Source organism: Corylus avellana, chromosome ca3, assembly GCF_901000735.1.
Source record: "Corylus avellana chromosome ca3, CavTom2PMs-1.0".
Lineage (NCBI taxonomy): Eukaryota > Viridiplantae > Streptophyta > Magnoliopsida > Fagales > Betulaceae > Corylus > Corylus avellana.
The window spans coordinates 11,010,794-11,029,696 of NC_081543.1; the positions used below are offsets into that span (position 1 = coordinate 11,010,794).

Below are 18,903 nucleotides of genomic sequence, written 5' to 3' on the forward strand. Positions count from 1 at the left end.
AATATGCAACCTATCCTTAAACGACCTTTCTTCTTAAACCGTACTTTAATGTTTAAACGATCTCTCGTTTTGAGATAGATCATTTTACTATTAAAATGATCTATGCTGAGATCGTTGTAACAAAATAACCAAATTTCAGAACGTTCCTAATTCTGAGGTTTTTTTATAATCATAACACATTAACATAGTAAAATAACGATAAAATTGTAGTATATATAACATTACTTTTTTATTTTATGTGCACATATTTGAGAACGCTAGGATAATTTTTTACCTTTTAGCTGGCAGGTAAAACTATTAACAAACAATTTTACGTTATAGTAAAAAAAAAAAACCTCTAGATGAACAGTTGGGATAAACGTACCATCTTTTTCAGAGAGTGACCCTTTGATTGAAGACAGGAGGAGAAAAAAGCACTCTTGGTGAATCCGAAAGCCATAGCCCATAGTACAAGAATCCATGTTCCTTGTTCTACTGAAGCAATGCAGTCACAAGACTCATCATGCACGCTTTTCCATGTAGAACTTCATGCGTGGCACATCATGAGTGGCGATATAATAATCTCTCAACAGCCAACCAAACCTTAGCTCATCACTTCATATAAAAACACACCAAAAAAAAAAAAAAAAAAAGTGAAAAAACAAAAAACAAAAATACCATTGTCTTTTCTTTTAGCGGTATGGTTATAAATATATATAGAGATAGGAGTGTTTTTTTTTTTTTTACCAGAGAAAAGTGAGAAGAAAATATGAAGTTTTATAGAAAAACAAAGTGGGGACAGCGATGGCAAGCAGGTAGAGTTGTATAAGAGTAAGGTGTGGGGAAGAGGAGTCATAGAGATCTCAGATATTGTATTATCTCTTTATTCAAAGCTTCTCTCTCAGACCCATTTGCCTCTTTTTGGGTTTTGAAATCCGAGTTAAAACTTACACTGAAGACAGAAAGAGAGAGAGGTAGTTCTCTCTCATTATCTCCGTTTCTCTCTCATTTTCTCCCTCAAATTGTTCTGTGGGTACTTGTTTTTTCTTCTCTCCCCGTTAGATCGCGTCAGATATACTATAGATCATTCTACTAACATTACAATTGCCTTCTATTCGTCCTTATCTTTTTCAATTTTGACACATATTCTTGTCTATTTATATGTGTGTGCGCGCGCGCCTTAATGGTTGGTTTTCTTTCAATTGCATAACAGATCTCCATTTCGACAGTAGACCCTATTTTTCTCCGTTGATGTCCTATTTTTAGATGATAGATAAGCTTAATTATAATAGTATACCAGATGGGCATTTGGAAAAAAAAGGTAAATATTTTCTGGGTAAAATTCTAGATGAGTTGCTTCGTTCTCCAACGATCTGTTTTGATTTACTAATTACAAGATGGGTTATCAAGAAAGTTGTTGTATTATGGATAAATTGCATGTGTTCTGCTTCTGCATTCTTGTTCTCTGTTTCAGCAAAATATAGATGAATGCCGTGCTATAGTTTGGCGGGTATGCATTGGAACTATGTGATTTTGCTTTTTCTTTGTTGCATGCTCTTTTTTGAGGTCATACAGCCATTGATGATTCAGGAGAAAGACAGCTGATTGGCAAGCAGCATCAATGAAATCATGGGAACTTTTCTTATGTTTCAAGAAATGATTAAAATAAATGATGCACTTTTTCTTTTATTTTCCCTTTTGCTTTTCCATGGTCTGGTGTAAGATCGAGTGCTTCTCTTTCAGCCTTTTTTCACTTAGTGGGAGAGAGAGAGAAAGAAGCCGACGGCTGGGTTTGTTAGGTTTGGGACCCAATATCATGTGATTGTGAGCAGTGTAAAGGCAACTTGATATGGAAAAGCTGTATGTCGGTAATTGATTGCTGTCAGATCTCATTGTTTACAGCTTACCCAAGTTGTTTTAATTGACAAATGGATCTTAAACCAGTACGCGGTTTCATTGATTTTCCGGAGTTGTTTTATAATCTCTCTTTTTTTTTTTTTGTACCTAATTCTCTCTCTCTCCATCGAGTTAATTGAGTAAAAGTTGGACGCATACTGGATCTGTCCTTGAAAATTGAGTCTTGTTGTGTGACTTTCATCGATCTGATTGCTATGCTCTTCTGCTGTTTGTAACTTGTAACAACAATTATCATCTTGCTTAAGATTGATGGGTTTTACTCAGTGGTAAACATACATGAATACATACATTTAAGTGAAGTTGTTGCATTGAATAGAAAAAAAAAAGGAAAAGAAAGAAAGTGAAGTTGTTGCATGTCTCTTGTTTTCTTTTGGCATCTGGTAAGCCTGTCTGGATAATATTAACTGATAATTGCAGGACATTTGGGATGAATGGAACTTCAATGGTTGATTTAGCCCATCCATTTTCTTTTTATTCATGATGCTAAGTTTAATCTTTGGGATGATAATGGGGAATGAAATGGGAACTTAGAATGTTATGAATGATGTGGTTAGAATGGATGTTGTAAGTTACTAAGTTTTCTTCACTTCTTTGACTTCCGAATTTTAGGATAGGTGAAAAATATGTAATTTGGGGAGTGATGGGTGGTTCAGTTTTCTTTATTAATAAGATTAAAAAAAGAAGTAATCCCTCTGTTTTGTGTGATGACTGATATTTGCTGAGTTGGGGGAGGTGGAATTATAGCATTCTCAGAAACCAAAATCCACTCTTTAACTTTCCTTGCATCTGTGCAGATTGTTGACAACTTCAGGGATCATGAAGCATAAAGATGGAAAACCAGGTCCCCAAGGGGACAAAAGTTCAAGGCTTGTCCCCATGTCAATCATGTTTATTGTGCTATGTGGATTTTCATTTTACCTTGGTGGAATCTTTTGTTCTGAGAAGAACAGGTTTAACACCAAGAATGTTGCAAGGGATGTCCAATCTCCCAAGAGATCAGTAGCTACTCCTCTACAAATTAAACCTACTCAGTTTCCTGTATGCAGCAGTGACTATCAAGACTACACTCCATGCACAGATCCAAGGGTATTATTAATTGTTCATTTTTGTGTGCTATAGACCTTTTGGGATCTAAAACAAGGCTGTATGGTACCAAATTCCCTTACTACTGATTTGTGTTTATTTGTACAGAGATGGAAGAAGTATGGCCTTCAGCGGCTTAGTTTCATGGAACGCCACTGCCCTCCTGTATATGAAAGGAAGGAATGCTTGGTTCCACCACCTGATGGGTATAAGCCACCAATTAAATGGCCAAAGAGCAGGGATGAATGCTGGTACAGGTATTATGATCTTTCAAATTTTAAGTCAAAGTGCCTTGCTAACTTCCTGTGTATGTGGGTGTTTTACTCTTTTAATGATATTTCGATTACTTATAATAAAAAAATAAAAATAAAAATTGCTAGGATCTTATCTCCATTTTAAGTTCTTCACTGAATTTATCATGTGGACCTTTCAGGAATGTGCCATATGATTGGATTAACAAGCAAAAATCTAATCAACATTGGCTGAGGAAAGAAGGGGAGAAGTTCCTCTTTCCTGGTGGGGGTACTATGTTCCCTAGAGGCGTTGGTGCATATGTTGATCTGATGCAAGATCTGATTCCAGAAATGACAGATGGGACTGTTCGAACTGCGATTGACACTGGGTGTGGGGTGAGTGGCATTTTCATCTTCTAGTTTGTTCATGGTGTTCATCTTGTCTAAAGTAAATGAGATTTAGAATTGTCTTGGTGGCTTGCCATGGTTCACTGTTTGATGTCGAACGAAACTAACTTCTAATTTTCTTTGTTCCTCTCTAGTATTTACTTATTTGTCTATCTATCTATTTATTTGTTCCTCTTTAGTAACTTCCAAGACATGTTCATCTGTTTGCAATATTGGAGATGTTCTAATGCTAAGTAATGCAACTTCTATATAATCCATATGTTTCAAAAGTTAGGCACTTAATTTGTATAATTATCTTATTTTAGGTTGCAAGCTGGGGTGGTGATTTGTTAGATCGTGGGATTCTAACAGTTTCTCTAGCCCCAAGAGATAATCATGAAGCTCAAGTCCAGTTTGCACTGGAACGTGGAATTCCAGCAATACTTGGCATCATTTCTACACAGCGCCTTCCCTTCCCCTCAAATTCATTTGATATGGCTCATTGCTCAAGATGCCTTATCCCCTGGACAGAGTTTGGTAATTCTTCTCTCATGTTGTAAATTTTTTCTTTCAAATAGTGATTAGCATCTATAAATCTAAGAGAATTGAGTCCCTCATGTAAAATTGTGTAGTGACCTATGAGTCCTTTTCAAGTCCTTTTATTGCTTATTGTAACTTTTGGGTGAGAATGCCCAAGTCATATGATCAAATTAGAGTGCTTGTCTGCTGTGTCTACTAGATCAACATTTTTTTTTTCTGCCTTTTCTTATTGGAAGATAATATGTAATTCTTTCTGAGCATATTGTATATATCTTATCTTGTAAAGAGTTATGCCATCTAATTTCCTGGAATTTTACAACTGTGTATCAATGACTGGGTACTTGTTCCACTACTTTGTTTATTTCCAAGAAATTGGGAGATGCCTTTAAAAATTGAGGTAGGTTGCACTAGATAGTACCAACTCTGTAATTTAACTGTGCACCAAAGGATCAGATTGTTCATGGGGGTTTATTTTGTGGCCTGAGACTATTTTCTTCTCCGACTTAAATGCGAGAATGTTTTAAATTCTTGTCCACATTGGTTGTTCAAATTTCCTTTTAGAATATACATAGAAATTAAGCAAAAAAAGCCTGATTTTTTCTCCTTTTTTCTTGGTTGGGTGTTATACTTGCTTTCTTTCACCAATGGAAATTTCCTGCTTTCAGGTGGAATTTACCTCCTCGAAATACACCGCATACTTCGTCCTGGAGGCTTCTGGGTTTTGTCTGGCCCACCTGTTAACTATAAAAACCGCTGGCGGGGATGGAACACAACTGTGGAAGAGCAGAGATCAGATTATGAAAAGTTGCAGGAGCTGCTAACTTCTATGTGCTTCAAACTGTACAACACGAAAGATGATATTGCTGTTTGGCAGAAATCTTCAGACAATAGTTGCTACAATCAGCTGGCTAAGCCAGATGTCTATCCACCTAAATGTGATGATAGCCTGGAACCAGATTCAGCATGGTACACTCCACTTCGCTCTTGTGTTGTTGTTCCAAACCCGAAGTTTAAGAAATCTGCGTTGACAGCCATCACTAAATGGCCTGAGCGGTTGCATACTGCACCTGAACGGATCTCAGATGTTCATGGTGGAAGTGCTAGTACTTTCAAGCATGATGACAGTAAGTGGACGGTGCGAGTGAAGCATTACAAAAAGTTGCTCCCTGCCATTGGGACTGATAAGATAAGAAATGTAATGGACATGAATACAGCTTATGGAGGTTTTGCTGCGGCTTTAGTTGATGATCCCCTGTGGGTCATGAATGTGGTCTCGTCCTATGCTGCCAATACACTTCCTGTCGTCTTTGATCGTGGTCTCATTGGCACATACCATGATTGGTAAATTTGAATTTTTTTTGAACTTTTGAAACTTTCTCTCTGCATTGATGGCATACTTAATCTCCTCCCTTGTAACTTATTGATTAGATCATACTGGATGGTGTCTGATGATAATTTGTTCAATTTCTGTTCGGTAGGTGTGAAGCGTTCTCGACATATCCTCGAACTTATGATCTCCTTCACCTTGATGGCCTTTTTACAGCCGAAAGCCAAAGGTACAGCACTCAGCCTAATGTTTTTTTCGTCGTGAAGTAGGTGGTTATTGTTTAGATGATGACATTTTGTCTGATTGGGTTTGGCAAGAACCCTCACCTCTGATGGGATACAGTAGATGTTGAAAAATGAATTGCAGTTGATAAAACTTGTCTTGTTGACTAGAGTGCCCAAGCAGACTGTTCAATTCTATTAATAACAAAATAGAAACAGGTTACCAACTTGTTGACCTTTACTTGAGAGAAAACATATAGCAACAAAACTGAAGTTTGGAATCCTAGGGGGATAGTTTGAGAATCTAGTTAAGTGGGCCCAACTGGAGCCATATGGTAAAAATCTATCTTGTTGAACAGCTAGTGAGCTTGCTGGTGGTTTGAATTTTGCCACAATTAGGTGCGACGGCAAATCATTTGATCCCACTGATATAGCTGACTTGCACTTAACCAACTGCTAATACTCTACAACAGACTTGTCCCACACGGGCAGGTCGAATGGAAGCCTTAGTGGTGTCATACCTTGAGGTCTTGTGTTCGAGTCCGGACTTAAATGATACCTGTGGTTTGGGAGCGATTGCAGGTATTCGGGGTTTACTCTGTAAATGTGGGTCTGAAGGGCAAAAAATACTCTAGAACAGACTTGCTTATTATCAGCTGAGAGTACTTTCATATGCATAAAATTGAACACTCCAGTCTATTGATGCATGAAACACTTGATTCATTAAAGCTTATTATGATGAGTAGAAAAGTTAATAAGGCTTATACAATTATGCATGGTTCTGACATTAGCTAGTACTCTGGCAGATGTGATATGAAATATGTGCTATTGGAGATGGACCGGATTGTGCGACCCAACGGGTATGCAATAATTCGGGAATCTAGCTATTTTGTGGATGCTGTTGCCACCATTGCCAAGGGGATGAGATGGGATTGTCGTAAAGAAGACACCGAGTATGGCATTGAGAAGGAGAAGATATTGATTTGCCAGAAAAAACTCTGGTACTCCCCTAACAAGAGCTCAAGATGAGGAACATGGAAAACCAAACCATGATGAGAATCTCTTGGGGGGCAGAATATAAATACAAATTCGGTGAATAGAAGAAGCAAAGAGAAGCAAATTTTTACAGAGAGATTAGTTAAAAGTCTATAGAAGCCAAAAAGTCCTTGAAATTCATATTCTTCAACTGAAAATTAGTTGCCCAATAATATGATTTTGTTTTAACTTTATATTATAGATATAAAATTCCTTGCAAGGCAGCAACATGAACCTCGTATTATTCCCTTATTTTTTGTTCATTATTTATTTTCCTTCTTGTGTATTGTTGTCTTTCTATGTTGTTTAACCAAGTTGTTGAAAATATGCGAGGGCTTGAATCACTCCCTCACAGCTTGTGATATTTCTGAAATTTATTGCTGCATTTCAATGTGTTCATAATATTTTTGTGGTTGTTTTTTTTTATTTCCTTGTAAATGCAAGGATTTATGTTCTTTTTAAATCATAACAAGTGGTTGGGTACACAATTTAAATGGAGTTTATTTTTCGTTATTTATTTTATTTCTAGGCAATGTGGGACGCAACAATTAGGATTTGAACCCAACAAAAAAAAAAAATTAACATAATTAAGGTGGAAGAAATTGAATGAACTTGATTAGACTTTTTATTTTCTTTCAATACATGCATATCTATTAAGATCACAATTCTCATTAAACTTGAAAATAGACTTATACATAAGATACTAAAAAGAAAAATCTCTACCGATTACAAACAAATATTATATAAACAATTGCAGAGAAACAAGCCAAACAACCAAAGAACTTTGGATAACTGTTCCTTCTTCCAATCTTCGTTGTGGATAACTGTTCCTTTTTCCAATAATTCTTCAAATGCATCGGCTCTGAGTCAGATTGGAAGGGGAAAATTTCAGTAGATTGATCGAAATTGATCCCTATCTTGCGTACATTGACGCTACAACTTTTAAAGTTGTACAAAATTAGGCGGCAGAAGCCCTCTATGAGTATAATATCAGAACTTTCAAAACTCACGGGACGAGGATAGCGTTCCACCTCTTGAATGGCTTTAATGCTTATATTCTGTCTCTTGCTCCATTTTTTTGTTTCACTATCTTCCATTACCCAAAGTTGCATAGAACTATCTTCCATGCAAAGCATTGCAAGGTGGCCGCTGTAGTCCACGAGCTTCATATGCTTGAAATAATGTTCCTTGCATAGAGGAAAAGGGAGATCAAATATTTCCCAACTTTCTGTATCTGCAAAAAATGTGAAGATCTCATGATTGGTCATGAGCCAATGAAGCGCACCGCATGAAGAAACGGCAGGCTCCCATCTTAAGTACTCGATCCATGGCAGCAAAACATTTCCCAAGCGTTTCCATGCGCACGTTTCTGAAGAATAAACCTCACAATGAAGAGTATTGTATAATTTAGATTTGTAATTTGTCCATTTAGACTTGGGACTTGAAAATCGAACTATTTTATAGCACAAAGGCTCTAATCTGAGCACCACCATCCCAATTCTTTGGGTGAAAAATCGTGTTTTAGGATTCGGAATTTGGTGCCATTCTTTGGTGCTAGGCTTGCAGACATAATATTCAGGTATTCGATATCTTCTTGGGTTGTCTTTATTCACGCATAATAAGATGCCTTGTTTGGTAGCCGCTTCTATTTTGACAGGAGCAGGCAAAAATTTGAGGGACACTGTAGAATCATCAGTAAGAGAATTAGATACAAACTGGGACATGGATTGTATGAAAAACCCGGATATTGTTTTTGTTCTTTGATGGAATGCTTGCATGAAATTTGAGTCGTAAGTAATCGAGTTCAAATCTTTCGAAACCAATCTGCATCGCCCAATAGTCTGTAAAGATGTCCGGCTAAAGATTTCGAATAACATATCCAAAGAAAGAGTAGGGAACTCCATTAGAGATGACGTATGAGGAGGCTTCTGTTTTTGTTCTGTAATATAAGATTAAAATAAGATTAGGAATAAAATTAAATAAAAAATGATTTTGAGTTATGTGATTATTTATTTGATTTCTAATAAATATGATTAAAATAAAAAAATTGAAAAACAAAAATTGAAATCATGAATAATAAATTAATACATCCTGATTTTTTTAATCACTACTACAACAATAGTAATAATAATTATTATTATGTTAAATAACTATAATAATGAAAAAAAAAATCAAAAGAGTGTAAATATGACGTGAGCAACTAAAAAAACTTTACAACTCAATTACAACTCAAAAATCATAAACTGGAATAAGCTATTCTTGCCAAAAAAAAAAAACATAAACTGGAATAAGCTATTCTTGCATTGGAAAGAAGCAAACCTGGTTGATGAATACGTGCTGCCAAACACCCGTGTCTTCTCCAAATGAAAACCAAGCCTCCAGTATCTAATCACAACACCGGACCCGAAAGCACGGCTGTCTCCCACCACCGGCACAGTACCGCTACTAGACCGACGCTACCGGAGATAACGCCGTCAGCCCACCACCGACTGCCGTCTCCGCACTCAGACCAGAAACACTTAGGCTCCGACTTTGCAGAACCGCGCAACCCACCGTGACAACAAGCGCAAACGCCAACGCTCAACCCAGCTTTCGCACAACTTCTGCGCAGGTAAACCACTCCAGAACAATGGCTTACTGCACCGTTCAGAAAAATACCCCAAAAAAGATTTCTTATTGCCCAAAATCCCAAAATCGGAGAAAACCAAAAGATTGCTTAGCAATTTAATTGAATTTGTTTTTCGATGATAAGCATAAATGCCCTTGCGTCGCTTTTATAGAATAGAAAATAATCCTTATCTTAGTAGTAAGAGGAATCAATAATTCCTATTCCTTCTTGGAAGAGAAATCCTAACCTAGTAAGGACTAATTATTTAATAATAATAATAATGTAATTAGAGGAGTGCGAGCATATGGTGTCATATCTCAATCTATGTAAACTCCACTTTGCATATGGCTTCATATGTTAGAAAATCCAGTTTGGTTATAGTATACTTAGAATTTAAAGCAAGAAGAGGAACATGTTCTTCCTTTACTCGTGCTCAACAAGAATTGATATTTGTGATTCCGCTTAAATCCATATTTTGCTGCCATATCTTCAAATCCAGGCTATATTTTGTTATGTTCATATTAACTTTGTATTTTCCAATTAGATTTTCCCTGGACTTTAAAGTTCATCCATACTTAAATTGATTTTATGCAGAATTATTTTTTGGGGACGTTTGATTTGGACGGGAGGTATTTGACATATTGATATTTTAGAAAATAGAATGGTGTATTTGTTTTTGTCGGAGCCCAAATGGGATGAGAATGGAGATGGTGGCTCTGCCAGTACTAGAATATCTCTTTTGAATAAGCTGGAATCAGTTATTTGGTCACTGATGACGTCTGGAGGTCGGTCAGAGGCTCGACTATGGCTTTGTAACACTATAGCAGGCATAAGGTCTATCACTTCCCACCATCAGCGTGAGTTATTTGTGAGCTTATTGAGATCTAAACCACTAAAGCGGGCTTTATACTGTCAACTCCTGCGAATGATATTTGAGAAAAGACCACAGAAAGTGGGGTCCGTCATAGCCAAGAAAAGCTGCATACTTGAGAAATTCTTTGAAGGTAAGTCAACATTACTAATTGTGCTTCAGTTAGTTTTCCGATTAGTTTGCCCATCTATTTTGTTCATCTGAAAGAGAAAAAAAATAAAGCAAGATTTTTTTTTTTTAGCCTCTTTCTTGTAGCTGTACATTTCATTATTCAGGTTTATGAACTTTCCTGTCTTTGTAGAATAATGTTTACCAGCTGATTAGGAAGTATGTGTGGCTGCTGTGGGCATCAAGTCACATTTTCCTATGTATTGTAAAGTTGCATTATTTGGCATATAGTGCATATGATCTAAATAAGTACTAATGTAAGATAGACACTCCATAGAATGTGATTTTTTCAAGTATTCTTTTCAGATTTCTGATTGTGCCATAATTGCTGAACAAGGCAGGAAATCCGAGACGTATATTGCAATGGTTTTCTAATTTTGCCACTGGTGGTGGAGTGGAGCACGGAAAAGGTGCTAAGGCATTATCCCAATTTGCTTTTGTAAATCGGGATATCTGTTGGGAGGAGCTTGAATGGAAGGGAAAACATGGTCAGTCACCTGCAGTGGTTGCTACCAAGCCCCATTACTTTCTAGATTTGGATGTCCAACAAACTGTCGAGAATTTCCTTGACAATGTGCCTGAATTCTGGTCATCAAATGAGTTTGCTGAGTCGTTAAAAGATGGTGAGATTTTGTTCATTGATAGAGAATTCTTTGTAGAATATTTTATTGATTTGATGTATAAAGAGGATTCAAGAGATGTATGGGGAGTCATAAACGATTTCCTAATTGAGGAATCTTTCTCTTCTTTGTGTCACCACCTTCTTATTACTCTGGAGGAGAAGGACTTGCATAATTTTCTGGAATTGCTTTGCAAACTTCTCAACCCAAGAATGGAACCTAGGGATTTTAGTAATTCATCTTACTTGTTTGAGGTTATACTTTCTAAGTGCAGTGACTGTGGATCTATTGATCAGATGCTACTGTTAAATGCGGTTATTAATCAGGGACGCAAACTTCTACGGGTTCTACGTGATGAAGAGGGCCAGGAGGAACATGCAAAAATCAAAGACATTATGTCACAGATTTGTGCAATATCAAGCAATGCTAATAGCTTGGTGCCCATCTTTACAAAATGCTTCAAAACAAAGACCATTAAAGCAATAACATGGCTGGGGCTTCAGTCTTGGGTTCTTTATTATAGATTGTCAGAGGAGTGCCAGACTCCTGATTCCTGGGAATCATTATTCATGGATAATGGTATAGGTTTTCGGACATCGAATAAGTATAAATTGCTACATCATGATGGATTGTCAGAAGAAAGTGGTTCTGATTCTGACTGTAAAGCATCAAAAAGAGTTAAGCCCAAGAAGAAAGAAAAAAGAAGAAAGAGAAGAAGGAAAAACATCGATCATGATGGCAGCGATGACAATGAGCTGCCATATTTTGATACTACAAGTATGACAGTGGGTTTGCAAGCTAATGCCGGAAGTTGGTTGCTCTCTACTGATGGATACTCTATATCATGGAGCTGTGTAAGTTTAATTATCACTCTTTTATCACCTATATCAATTGTCAAGCTTTACGCTTACACCACAACTATGTTTTACTGTTGCCTTTTTTTTTTTCACTCTTCTCCAATACTAGTTTTCCCAATCTGGTAAATTTTTCTTTGTAGAGAATTATGTAGTCAAGCACACAAATTCTGTCTTCCGACCATGTTTGTTGAGGTCTCTTTGCATCGTAATTAGTATGACTAGCATGATATGGCACTTTGGTTCTTGATAGAGAATATAGGGCTCATTTGATAATACTTTTAGAGATTGCCTTTTACTTTTTGGTTGTGAGGTGACGTAAAGGTGAAAGTAGTTTTAAGTGTTTTGTAAGTTGCGTTGTTTGTTAATGCGTTTACCTTTTTTTTAGCAATCCTAAAAAACATTAGCAAACGATTCTATAATGATTATAAATGTGCCAAGGAAACATAAATAACAACATGAACAAGCCCTTAATAGCTCAAATGAATAAGTTGCTTTGATTTCAGCCTTTAATATATATGTTTGATCTGTCCTTTTTTAACTCCCATGTAGTTGTTGTCCCTATGAAAAACTATTATACTTGGTGTACATAGCAAATAAGAGAGCAATTCTATAATGTTTCACGGATTTTCTGACAATGTTGCTATTTTCTAGGCGGACTTACCAGAACATCTTTCTAAGCATTGCTTCTCCAGATGGATGAAATGGGTATTTGCAGAGTGGGGAATGAAGCCTGCTTGATTGGGTCGACACCGAATTATTTGCCACATTCTGCATCGGCCCGAAAGCAAACATCTATAAAGAGTTAGAAGTTTGTTTTCCAATTGTTGTAACATATTATTTTGTTTTGTTCCTCCAGCTCATAGATATATATGTACGAGAGGTGGTGTGAACTGTGAAGAAGTGGTGGTTTGCTCAATTATAAACTTTTGATAGGTTAATCGCTGTCGTTGATTCTAACAAATGGTGTTTGATACAGCTTTACAATTTTTTTGTCTTTTAAGATTGAAAAACATCTTAAAACGACTTACGGTGTCGGTTAAATGCCTTTGAGGTACTTATGGTAAGGCTTAATATCAAAAAACTATTGTAAAATGGTACATGCATACATTCAATAGAGTTGAGGATTACAATAGAGTTGAAGATTACACTCAAGAGCTAAATCTAAACAGAGTATTTCTTGCGAAGATACCAATTTGAAATGCGGAATTTAGACTCAAACCTCACAACTAACAATTGCGTAGTAATTTTATGCAACAAATAAATATATCAAACCACCATAAAACATAAAAACCATGCATAAATACACCAAGATTTTGTTGACAAAGTGAAAACCCTCTAAATAACACATCACTGTAAAACTACTCAGGGCTAGCTAAGTTGAGGAAATCAACACTAAGAAAGATTTAATTACAACAAAACACACTTATAACCCTTTGCGTTGGTTAGACAATCTATATGCAGACGGGCTTATTATTTGCCTCTTGCTACAGCAGCTCCAACTCCTTACTGGCCAATTTTTTCTTGATCTCCTTACTTACCTGTCGGTAGACTTCAAACGGTTTGTTGATGTAGAACAGATGTGCTTTGATCACTCTAAGATATTAAACTTCGTATGCTCATACCAACCGTTCCTCTTGGCACACAAATAATTGCTAAGCTTGCAATGTATGAAAACACTTCATATCAACATGGAAGAACAATGCTTCGCTTTTTGAAAATCGTGCCTTCAAAGTCCTTTTATAGACTAGTGAAAATCAGCCTCGAAACTTAAAGTCGAGACAGGTTAATGAGGCGTCTAAGCATGCTTAAGGTTTCAATCCTTTAAATAGCTTCTTGTCTGGACACTAGCGCATGGTGCACGACATAGCCAGCAAAAATTTATGTCTTAACAAATTCATCCAAACGTGTGGATGACGTAGCAGAGCAGACGAAACTCTTTGTTTCTCCAATTCATCCAGACACGTGCGAACGGGCCAGCAAACGAAAATATTTGTGTGGGAAACATCTGGACATCAGCATACGACCTTGTAGGCAAAAATCATTGTTTGAGCATTTTGTCCAGTCATTAGTGGATGAGTCCGCAAACAGAGCTTCTTGTTCATGATTTTCTTTAGCAATCTTCAACCCCAATTATAAGTACAAATATACCCAATGCCACAAATTATAAAGGCACTTAGTTTGGACAACGAATAGGCCAACTAGAAACCTAACACTAAGGTATTTTAAGAACCTTGATTTAGTTTAAGTGAGAGTATATGTGTTGTTACCAAACAAAATAATAAGAGTAATCATTTCATTTAAACTTCTTATATTGACAGTAATACACGTTCATATTCTTAAAAGAATGACCTTCCTTGTACCCAATGTACCCTTAGTTTCAATGACATTACATTGTTCCTAAAAAGAATAAAATAATTCAAGGACCAAGAATAAGATGACATCATCAAATATCACATCTCAATCTTATATTAGAAAGATGAATAGCCCGCATAAAGTGTGTTGATTATAAATGTACTCATGGGTGTTAATTAGTCTCACATTTTCTTATATTAAGTAAGACTAAGCTCTATAAGTAATTCTATATATGAAGCTTCAAATTAATTAGCTCTTTTAAACTGATAGCGTAAATGTGGCTAACATTTTCCTTAAGTCGTTAAATAATAGCGTAGATGAAGCGTATCTTTACCCTTCATCAAGTTGATTTTTACCAAGTGATTGAAGCTCTTAGAGATACTTGTAATTAATTGTGCTTGGATTAATACAAATTGAATGCAATTGAGTTTGCTCTATCTTTTATCTTCCTATATTGCATATATTCTTCATTTGCTATCTCTATCAGCTCCATCTTAATTGCATTTTCATTCTTATCATTCACTTAAATGAACCTCGGTGAAAAGAAAAAACAGGGTAAATAAAAAAGCAAGGAAACAAGTAAATAATTTGCTACTCTATATAATGTACTTCTCAAGGACATGGCTTCTGGAAAGTACTTGCTAGAGTTGATAACTTTTTTATTGAGAAATGCAGCAGCAAGAGATGGAAAGATCATCAAATTCCGATCAGGTTGTTCTCATCCTGGACCAACAAAATCCTAGAGCTCCATCAATGGCTGCCGAGCTCAAGGACCAGACATCCGCAGATGATCAAAAGGTCACTCAAAACCCTGCAAGAACCAAAACCCTACGCCGTCTTAGCTTCTCCAAACCAAAATCTCGATTGGCAGAGTTCAACCATCCACCTGCATACAAGATAATCCCGGAATCCGGCGACATGAGAGAGCCCGTTCTGTTTGAAGAAAACCCTTCATCCACTGACGACGACGATAACGAATCATGGGATGAAGAAGAAGATGATGATGATGATGGAGATAGAGAAACAAGAAAACCGAGAAGATCTCCAAAGAAGAAGCGAAAATTGCAGTGGAGGCTCTTGCTGGAATGGGTACTATTTATTACCATAATGACATGCTTAATCTGTTCCCTCACCTTAACTTCCTTAAAAAACAAGAGCATGTGGGGTTTGGTGGTCTGGAATTGGTGCTTGATGGTGATGGTGACTTTCAGCGGCCGGCTGGTTTCTGGTTGGGTGATCGGATTCTTTGTCTTCTTAATCGAGAGAAACTTCATGCTTAGAGAGAAAGTGTTGTACTTCGTTTACGGGCTGAGAAAGAGCATCCAAAACTGCGTTTGGTTGGGTCTTGTTTTGCTTGCATGGACGCTAATGTTCAACGCCAAAGTCCACAAGGAGAACAAAATGCTGGAGAAAGTTTTCCAGGCGCTGGTTGCTGTACTCGTTGCAGCAACAATTTGGCTTGTCAAGATTATCCTAGTGAAAATGATGGCCTCCTCATTCCACGTCGCAACCTACTTCGATCGGATGAAAGAAAGCGTTTTCCACCATTACATTTTGGAGGCTCTGTCGGGTCAGCCATTGATGGACGAATATCATGATCATCAAGATAACCGTCTCCGCCACCTGTCCAAGTCCATGCCAGGGAAGTGGAAGGAAGAGGGTACGGTTAAAATTACTAATTATCTTAAAAATTTAAGAGACGAATTTAATTGTTTAATTTATATTGTTATTATTATTATAACAGGGAGTATATTCAAGTCGAAGAAGTTGGGGTCAAGGAAAATGGATTTGGAAAAGCTGAGGAAGCTGAGCATGCAGAAGAAGAAGATGTCGACGTGGAGCGTGAAGAGGCTAATAAACTACGTGAGGTCGACCAAATTGTCTACCATTTCAAACACTGTTGATGGTTTTGGGAAGGCGGAGTCGGAGATTAGCAGCGAGTGGGAGGCCAGGAGCTGCGCTCGAAGGATTTTCAAGAACGTTGCCAAACCGGGTGCCAAGTACTAATTCATCTGTATCTCTTAATTTAATTATGAGTTGCATGAAATTGAAATTATGCCTTAATAAATTCTGAATTATATATATATTTAGCTTAATTCTTGACATTGGCGTTTATGTGTTGAGGGTTCTCGATTAATGAGAGTAGAGAAATGTGATAAAAGTGGGAGAATAATCAATTAAAAAATTAGCATCATCTCATAATCAACTAAGTTGGACATTTCACAACTTGTTTTTTCTTCATAATTAATGTGTATTGATTATGGTTCACATTTAGAAATTTAGAAATTGTTTTTATTTTTATTTGTTTATAATGTTGAAATTTGCACTGCTAATTCCACGTTAAGGAAAACGTGAAAGCACTAAAACAACTTACGTTAAAGGCCTCTTAGGGTGAGCCGACGGGAGATATCATAGATACTTAAGTCAGTTAATAGCCTTGTCAAACTCGCTCCCAAATCTCAATGAGAAATGAACGTTTGATGATCATTTTTTCCATTAGTAAAAGCTAGGGGTTATTCCTTCTTCATATGATTCTGTCACATGTTGTCTTTCGACCGAATTAGGTATAGTTTGTCCATAAATAATATATGGTAACAAACTCTAAGTAAGAAATGTCTCCGATATTAACCCCTCTTCCATTTGGCATTAAATGCCAACCGCCCTGCAATAATTTAAGAAGTTACGAGAGACAAACGTGAAGGGTGATGATGATCATGATAAGTGGACTACAGAGTATTTCCACCACCACAAGCATCGGCTAAGAATTGTGCAGACCAGCTATTGTGGGTGGTCGCATGTACAGCACCAACATATATATCAGCTCTTTCTTTTGGGATATTATGGTGTAATAAGCACGTGGTACGGCTTTATCCCCGGCCACCCCCACTGATTTCAGTGGATGTATTGTAAGGTGTCCACTGGGTATCATCTGGCCAGATTAGATGGGTGCATGCAGGACCACCATTTTCACTCTCATGGGCATGCAGTTTATCCCACTACAACACGCACATTGCAATTGCATTGCAACAATATAAAAACGTGTTCATCTCATTAATCATAAGCAGGATATATATATATATATATATATATATATATATTAGTGCCACTAATTCAATACCAGTCTCCTTGAGTTGGACGAGTTCAAGTTGTCCATGTCAACATTAATAAAACATGGAATCAAGTGTTTTAGGTTGAACACGTTAGCCCATATGCGTTGTCGGAATCTCAAAGGCCCAATCTTCCTTTTCCGCAACTTGTTCTAGATGACCCAAATCTCAAATCCCAATAATGTGATTGTTTTGAAGGTACATTGAAGAGGAAGATCTGATGAGATTTCTGATGAGGGTTGAGATTCATACCATTTTTCCTCTCTTTGAAGGAGCCCTTGAGACCGGAAGGATTTCCAAGTCTTCATTCAGGAATTGGGTGGTAAGTGATCAGAGCTTTTGAAAGTAAATATATAAATAAAAGAAAATGGTGATATCGATCTAATGATGGATTTTGCTTGCAATTAATGAATCACTGCTAGGTTCGAGCATATTTTGAAAGAAAAGCTCTGGCACATTCATTGAATGATACCAAGACAGCAGTGCAGCAGCTTCACAAGCTAGCAAGTTCAATCGTGATTGTGATAATATTTGTGGTGTTTCTGTTGGTGATGGAGTTGGCCAACAGCAAAGTTGTCTTGTTTGTAATAACCCAACTGGTTCTACTGGGTTTCGCATTTCAGAACACTTGCAAGACCATTTTCGAGTCCATCATCTTCGTCTTCATCATGCACCCTTTCGACATCGGAGACCGCTGCGTAGTCGAAGGTGTTCAGGTGATTGATTTAAGTTAACTCAACCAAAAATATTTTTGGTCTACTCTAAAAAACTTCATCGTCTAATTCTACCTTTTATATATATATACAGATGGTTGTGGAAGAGATGAACATTCTGACAACTGTTTTCCTTCGATACGACAATGAGAAAATTTACTACCCCAACTCAGTTTTGCTTACAAAGCCGATCAGTAACTTTTACAGAAGCCCGGAGATGGTTGATGGTATTGATTTTAGCATTGATGCCTCGACGTCAATGGAGGTTATTATTTCACTGAAAAAGGCCATACAAGCGTAAGTACTAAAAATTCCTTCCATTCTATTTCTCTGTGTATTATATATATATATAAATGATGGTGTTGAATGCATGGGATTGCAGATACTTAGAGAGCAAGCCAAATTACTGGAATCCAAAACACTCGGTGATCGTGAAAGAAATAGAGAATGTGAACAAACTGAAAATGTGCTTGGCTGTTCAACACACCATCAACCATCAGAACTATGGGGAACGAAACAATCGGGTGACAGAGCTTATATTGGAGCTCAAGAAGATGTTTGAGACACTTGATATTAAGTATCGTCTTCTTCCTCAGGAGGTCCATCTCAACAAAATCACCGACCATTGATCACAAAGCCAACGCCAGGATGTTTTACTTTATTTCTATCTTAAGACTAAAATAATGGAACATTTACTCATGGGGATAAATTCCCCATGGATCAAGAACTAATTTCTTGTATTTCGTACTCGTATTTTTGTGCCTTCAACCTTCCTGCTACGAAAAATTTAACTGAGCGTTGGGTTGGGTTTTACGTGGATATGTTTAATAAAGTCGTCTTCTTTCAACATAAAATGATCTTTGTTGAAAAACTTCCAGTAATTTT

General features: G+C 36.9%; 4 protein-coding genes across 7 annotated transcripts; 3 read left to right on the top strand and 1 right to left on the bottom strand.

Annotated features, from left to right (window-relative positions):
- Positions 1–761: 761 nt before the first annotated feature.
- On the top strand, positions 762–7,086 carry LOC132173884 (probable methyltransferase PMT21). 4 transcript variants are annotated; one of them, XM_059585551.1, is made up of 8 exons: positions 767–953; positions 2,691–2,982; positions 3,088–3,236; positions 3,413–3,608; positions 3,926–4,136; positions 4,805–5,480; positions 5,618–5,695; positions 6,494–7,086. In XM_059585551.1, the coding sequence occupies exons 2-8, from the start codon at positions 2,713–2,715 to the stop codon at positions 6,714–6,716; spliced, it is 1,803 nt and encodes a 600-aa protein (XP_059441534.1). In that variant the 5' UTR covers positions 767–953; positions 2,691–2,712; the 3' UTR covers positions 6,717–7,086. The 4 variants fall into 4 exon arrangements, with proteins under 4 accessions (XP_059441538.1, XP_059441534.1, XP_059441536.1 ...); XM_059585553.1 differs by lacking the exon at positions 767–953 and adding an exon at positions 995–1,012; XM_059585552.1 differs by lacking the exon at positions 767–953 and adding an exon at positions 1,873–2,162.
- A 355-nt stretch (positions 7,087–7,441) lies between these two features.
- LOC132174074 (F-box protein At5g49610-like) lies at positions 7,442–8,626 on the bottom strand. Its single transcript, XM_059585782.1, has one exon. The coding sequence runs from the start codon at positions 8,624–8,626 to the stop codon at positions 7,442–7,444; it is 1,185 nt and encodes a 394-aa protein (XP_059441765.1).
- A 494-nt stretch (positions 8,627–9,120) lies between these two features.
- On the top strand, positions 9,121–12,788 carry LOC132173280 (uncharacterized). The gene is made up of 4 exons (XM_059584733.1): positions 9,121–9,333; positions 9,925–10,334; positions 10,711–11,843; positions 12,498–12,788. Exons 2-4 carry the CDS (start codon positions 9,992–9,994, stop codon positions 12,582–12,584), a joined length of 1,563 nt encoding a protein of 520 aa, XP_059440716.1. The 5' UTR covers positions 9,121–9,333; positions 9,925–9,991; the 3' UTR covers positions 12,585–12,788.
- Positions 12,789–14,855: 2,067 nt separating this feature from the next.
- LOC132175925 (mechanosensitive ion channel protein 10-like) lies at positions 14,856–18,845 on the top strand. Its single transcript, XM_059588021.1, has 6 exons — positions 14,856–15,858; positions 15,943–16,198; positions 17,504–17,627; positions 17,728–18,021; positions 18,113–18,315; positions 18,401–18,845. Exons 1-6 carry the CDS (start codon positions 14,868–14,870, stop codon positions 18,645–18,647), a joined length of 2,115 nt encoding a protein of 704 aa, XP_059444004.1. The 5' UTR covers positions 14,856–14,867; the 3' UTR covers positions 18,648–18,845.
- Positions 18,846–18,903: the final 58 nt, after the last annotated feature.

Coding starts and splice junctions, on each gene's coding strand:
- LOC132173884 (XM_059585551.1), top strand. CDS start 2,713: ATGAAGCATAAAGATGGAAAACCAGGTCCCCAAGGGGACAAAAGTTCA. Junction 3,237..3,412: donor AGGGATGAATGCTGGTACAG/GTATTATGATCT, acceptor TGGACCTTTCAG/GAATGTGCCATATGATTGGA. Junction 4,137..4,804: donor TATCCCCTGGACAGAGTTTG/GTAATTCTTCTC, acceptor TCCTGCTTTCAG/GTGGAATTTACCTCCTCGAA.
- LOC132174074 (XM_059585782.1), bottom strand. CDS start 8,626: ATGGAGTTCCCTACTCTTTCTTTGGATATGTTATTCGAAATCTTTAGC.
- LOC132173280 (XM_059584733.1), top strand. CDS start 9,992: ATGGTGTATTTGTTTTTGTCGGAGCCCAAATGGGATGAGAATGGAGAT. Junction 10,335..10,710: donor ACTTGAGAAATTCTTTGAAG/GTAAGTCAACAT, acceptor TGAACAAGGCAG/GAAATCCGAGACGTATATTG. Junction 11,844..12,497: donor ACTCTATATCATGGAGCTGT/GTAAGTTTAATT, acceptor GCTATTTTCTAG/GCGGACTTACCAGAACATCT.
- LOC132175925 (XM_059588021.1), top strand. CDS start 14,868: ATGCAGCAGCAAGAGATGGAAAGATCATCAAATTCCGATCAGGTTGTT. Junction 17,628..17,727: donor CTTCATTCAGGAATTGGGTG/GTAAGTGATCAG, acceptor AATCACTGCTAG/GTTCGAGCATATTTTGAAAG. Junction 18,316..18,400: donor CTGAAAAAGGCCATACAAGC/GTAAGTACTAAA, acceptor ATGGGATTGCAG/ATACTTAGAGAGCAAGCCAA.